General features: G+C 45.8%; 1 protein-coding gene across 1 annotated transcript in view; it reads left to right on the top strand.

Moving 5' to 3' along the window:
- Window positions 1-3428: 3428 nt before the first annotated feature.
- Window positions 3429-5528, top strand: part of ROR2 (receptor tyrosine kinase-like orphan receptor 2) — a 72837-nt gene continuing 70737 nt past the window's right edge. Inside the window, exon 1 of the mRNA XM_012653557.1 lies at window positions 3429-3501. Within this exon, the coding sequence (XP_012509011.1) occupies window positions 3429-3501 (73 nt within the window). The remainder of the gene's footprint in view (window positions 3502-5528) is intronic.

The following is a 5528-nucleotide window of genomic DNA, read 5'->3' as shown; positions in this document are numbered from 1 at the left end:
ACTGCCACACCAGCCTTCTTTTGGCTTCCATTTACTTGAAATATTGTTTTCCACCCCTTTACTTTGAGTCTAAATGCATCCTTGCAGGTTAGATGGGTTTCTTGGAGACAGCAGATGCTTGGCTTGTCTTTTTTATCCATTGAGCCAGTCTGTATCTCTTGAGAGGGGAGTTCAAACCATTCACATTTATTGAGAGAACCGATAAGTGGGGTGAATTACTGTTCATTCTGTTGGATTCCATTTTGTTGGCTTTGTTTTCTGTCTTGAGCCATTGTGGAATCTAGCCTTTGATCTTTAACTTTTGAGTGGTTTCACATTCGAGAGTGTTTATTGTGCTGATCCTTGTGTAATTCTGTTTTGAGTACTTTTTGGAGAGCTGGTCTTGTCTTGGTGAATTCCCTCAGTCTTTGCTTATCTGAGAATGTCTTTATTTCTCTTTCATATATGAAACTTAGTTTTGTAGGGTACAAGATCTAGGCTGGGCATTATTGCTTGTAGGGTTTCAGTTGAGAAATCTGGAGTTATTCTGATGGGCTTTCCTTTGTATATTACTTGTTTCTTTAGCCTTACAGCTCGTAGAAGGTCCTCTTTAGTCGCTATTTTGGTCAATCTGATGATGTGTGGCGTGGTGTCTTCCTATTTGCATTGAATCTCCCTGGGGTCCGTTGAGCTTCTTGTACCTGTATATCTAGATTTTTAGCAAGGCCTGGAAAATTCTCCTCTGTTAATTCTTTAAATAGCTTATCCAGCCCTTGAGTGTTTTCTTCTTCACCTTCCGGAACTCCTATCATCCTCAGGTTCGGTTTTTTCACATAATCCCATATTTCTTGTAGGCTTATTTCTTTTTTCTGAATTTTCTGCTTGATTTCTGTGACTGACTTATTTAATTGGAAGGAGTTGTCTTCTATCTCTGAGATTCTTTCTTCTGTTGGATCTACCCTGTTCTTGAGGCTTTCCACGGTGTTTTGTAGTTCCTGTATAAGTCCTTTATTTCCAGGAGATCGGTTTGATTTTTCTTTAATATTTCAATTTCTTTAGTGAATTTTTCTTCCAAGTCCTGGATTTTTTTTGTGGTTTCTTTGTGTTGGTTATCCATTTTTTCTTGGATATCATTCAGTTTTCTTGCAATCCATGTTTGAAATTCTTCTTCTGTCATTTTAGTGTTCTGAGTTTGGTTAATGTCCATTGCTGGGAGAGCTGTTGTTCCTCTTTGGGGGTGTGCTTTCCGTTTGAGTCTTCATACTTCCAGAGTTCTTTTGCTGGTTCCTTCCCATCTGGATCAGTTGTTCTTTCGTGCCTTTAAATTTTCGTTTGGATAATAACACGCCCTGTTTAGTCTCTGAGCCAGTAGGTGGTGTTTGTGGGTGAGATTTGACCACACCCTTTATGATGAATCAGTAGATGCAGTAAAAGGGTGTGCAGGATGACCTCCCTGTCAGTAGGTGGCACTTGCAGGGAGGAGGGAGCTGCGGTTTTTGGGTTGTGTTTGGGTCCTGTAGCTAGCTCTTATTCCTCTAGAGAGGCCCTCTTGTGCCTTGGGTAGTTGGTGGGGCCCTGGGATTTCCACATGTGTCCTTATTCTCCCCCTCAGTGTGGGGAGTGAGTCTGGGTGGGGCTGGGTTGGGTAAGCCTGCCCTCAGGCTCCACAAATGCTGTTAGCAGGCTCAAAGGTCTACTCTTTGTTTCTGTGCAAAGCTGCTGGGAGGGGCTGAAATGGCTCCACTCAGCTGAAAGTCTGGGCTTGGTGGCTGGGGCTGTCCATGACCGGCACTCTGGAGCAGGTCTCGCTCCCCTCCACTCTCCCCCTCTCCGTGGCCTCTCCCAGGCCTCTGCCAGCAAGCAGGACCTCAGGCCTATGGATCTCCCCTGGCTGTGATGTGGGCCGTGGGCGAGAGGTTCCCTACCCAGGATCGCAGCCTGAGCTGGGTGCACAGCCCTCTTTTAGGAGGAGGGTTGCCGGTCAGGCAGGCTGATCTGCCCCTGAAAGCACACACTCCTCAGTAGGCTTTTTCACAGATCTCTTCTCCGTGCCCCAGGGCAGTGCGATTGTGACCTGGGTGTATCGGGTCTGGTCTGCAGGCCTGACCCCTGGACCCTGGAGATCAATCCCTGACCCTGCCAGGGGGAGGGGTGCTGGTCTTGAATCACCTACAGGATGCCCAAGCTGGATTGATTTCAGTCCACCTTGGGATTTGCCGCGCTCTCCTGGAGTCCCCAGGCAAGTAGCACCTGGGAGGGCTGGCGGGTAGGGAACTCGCAGTCTGAGTACCCCTCAGTCTGCTGTAGGGCCCCAAAAGGAAAGTTCCCGTTTCTTGGAGATGCCTCCGTGTGGTGGCTAAATCGTCTCTGGGCACCCACGGGTAGGGAGGGGACAGGAGAGAACGGAGGACTATGGCGTCTGCCAATAGGCTTGGGTGTGCGCCCGGGGAGGTGCCCCAAGGGGGCTGGGAGCCCGGCGCTGAGTCCGCAAGAGGCCACTGCTCACTGGCGGCTGCCGTTCTGGGCTGGTGTCCGCAGGTCTCTCCAGCGGCTCAGGAGCCACCAGCAGTCCGAGATGCGAGGGAGGGGAAGTTAACCGCTCCGCCTACCCTTGTCGCTGGTCTCCAAGCCTCTGGGGACCTCTCTCCTTCCAGTTCTCCTCCGCAGCGTCTTCCCGTGGAGTCCCCTGTAGTTTCAGGCATCCTTCCTTCTGACCCTCACCCAATCTGTGTTTCTTTGCTCGCTTATTTTTTTCTCTTTCTTCTAAAATTGGTCTTTTTTGTGGAGACCTTCTGACTGGCAGCTTGTCTCATCCGCCATCTTGGCTCCTCCCCTTTCATTTTCTTTTAAGGCCCTTCCCTGGTTCGCCCGTAGTGTAAGTGTGTAAGAATATTCTCTCGTGTATTTCTAAACAAAGTAACTCCCACAGAGCAACGTTCACCGACATTCCCGTGCTCTCGGGGCTAGGGATGCAAGCCACTGACTTGGAGAGAAAGGTTCGTATCATGTTTGAGTGACTGTCGGCTCCCCAGAGCAGTGAAGACTGACAGGTGACTGGCCGCCCACTTTCCTCTCCTCGCCATTTAGCTCCTGGAGTCCGGACAGCCCCCGGGGGTCCACCGTTTGCTCTCCACAGTCCCACCGGCAGGGGCAGATGGAGGCCGGCACCGACACCTGGATGCCAGCGCACCTCCTGCGGCTCAGTCATTCTGGGATGGCAGGGGTTTGTCTCGTCAGGGCCCAGGGTGGAGTCCCATTGGATAGTAAACCATGAAAGGTCACCGAGGAAGGCTCAGACCCAGTGACCAGCCACATGGGAGGAGAGGGGCTGGGGAGACGTCCTTTCCCCGAAAGAGACCAGGGTTTTTGAGAAGAGATCCACGAGGCTTGGAGCCTCCCCGAGAGGCATGGCCGAGGGGCAGGGTGGCAGCAGGAGACAAATCCCGGCCATGGCCTCAGCCCATACTTCGCTGCTCCAGCTCGAGGCCTCTACTTTCCAGGCCACCGTGGACAGGGCAGGAAGTAAGTGTGACAATCTGGTCAGGAAAAGAAGTGCTTTACCTGCAGGACAGTCCACTCTGCCTGAGGCTGGAAACAGGCGTGCAATCTGCCCTCCCCGCTCGCGCTGGTGTTTCAGCTCAGCTGAGGCTGTTTTACAGTTAACTTTCGTTATAGGGAGAAGGAGTACACTCTGAAATAATGACTTAAAAGTGTAGTAAACACATAAACAGTAATGTAGTCATTTATTACCGGGTATTATGTACTGTACATAATCGTATGTGCTATACTTTTATGCAACTGGCAGCACGGTAGGTTTTGTTACACCAGCGTCACCGCAAACGTGTGAGTAATGCGTGGTGCGAGTGTTAGGCCAGCTCCTGTGTCGCTAGGCAACAGGAATTTTTCAGCTCCGTTATGAAAGGACCAGCACTGTATCTGTGGTCTGCCGTTACGCAGCACATGACTGCAGCTCATTTTGTCCAGTGCTTGCATGGTCACTCCAGCTTCTCTTGGTTGTTATTTTCATGATATATCTTTTCAACCTATTTCTGTTTTTGAATCTGAAGCGTATCATTTATAGGCAACATATGTTTCGGTCATGTTTTTTTTTAAATCCATTCTGCCAATCTTCGTGCTTTAATTTGCCTTTTTTACCCATTTACATTTAATTTTCTTACCAATATGGTAGGTTTTATCTCTACCATTTTGCTACTTGTTTTCTATATGTCTTTTTTATTTCTCTATTTCTGCCTTTTTTGCATTAAGTGGTTCTTAATATACTGTTAAAGATTTCCTGTTGTTTGTGTGTGTGTGTATATGTTATTTTCTTTGTGGTTACATATTAATATTAAATTTAATTAAGTTTTTAAAATTCCAATTTGGATTAACACTAATTTAATTTTAGTAGTATACAAAAATGTTCCTGCAATATATCTTTTTTCCCTTCCCTCTCTTTTGAACTATTAATGTCATATACATTATGTCTTTGTGTGTTAGAAGCCCATCAGCACAGTTTTATAATTAGGGTTTAATGCAGTGTTCTTTTAAAAAAATTAGTGAAGAAAAGAATTACCAAAAAAATGTTTATACTGTCTTTCATAGTACCTATGTAGTTACCTTTACTGGTACTCTTTTATTTCTTTCTTCATGTGAATTAAATTCCTGTCCAATGTCCTTTTATTTCATCTTGAATGACCTTCTTTACTATTTCTTATAGGGAAGTCTACTAATGGCAGATTTTCTAATTTTTTTAATTTAATTTTTTATTTATAATTGATACGTAATAATTGTATATATTTATGGGGTGCAGTGTGATATTTCATTGCATGCATACATCATATAATGATCAAATTGGGGTAATTACCATGTCCATCACTTTAAACATTCATCATCTCTTTGTGTGACAACATTAAAAATCTTCACTTCTAGCTATTTTGAAACATACACTACATTGTTATTTGCTGTGGTCGCCCGCTATGTAGTAGACACCAGACCTTGCTCTTTCTGTCTAACCGTAACAGGCCAGGTGTGCCCGCTGCCAGCCTCCCCCAGTTCCCTCCTTCCTCTCCCGTTCCCAGCATCTAGTAACCACTATTCTACTTTCTGCTTCTGTGAAACCAGCGTTTTTAGGTTGCCCTTCATTTCTGAAGAAGAGCTTGGCTGGGTGTAGCATTCTTGGTTGGTAATCTTTTTCTTTCAGGGCTTTGAGCATGTTGTCACACTGGGTTCTGATGAGAAGCTGGCTCTTAGTCTTACTGAGGATTCCTCGTACAGGATGAATCACTTCTCACGTTGCCTTCAAGATTCTGTCATTCTTTCAACAGTTTATGATGTGCCTCGTTGTGGATATCTTAAGAGTTTATCCTACTTGGAGTTCTTTGAGTTTCTTAAATGTGTAAATTAATACTTTTATCAAATTTGGTAAGTTTTTAGTTTTAGTTTTTCTTCAAGTATTTTTTTCTGCCTTGTTCTCTTCTCCTACTGGACTCCCATTATGTATATATTGGGATTCTTGACAGTGTCCCACAGGTCTCTAAGGCTCTGTTCAT

Source organism: Propithecus coquereli, unplaced genomic scaffold, assembly GCF_000956105.1.
Source record: "Propithecus coquereli isolate 6110/MARCELLA unplaced genomic scaffold, Pcoq_1.0 Scaffold423, whole genome shotgun sequence".
Classification (NCBI taxonomy): domain Eukaryota; kingdom Metazoa; phylum Chordata; class Mammalia; order Primates; family Indriidae; genus Propithecus; species Propithecus coquereli.
The sequence above is the reverse complement of the archived record's forward strand: the minus strand, read 5'-3'. Positions and strand labels throughout refer to the sequence as shown.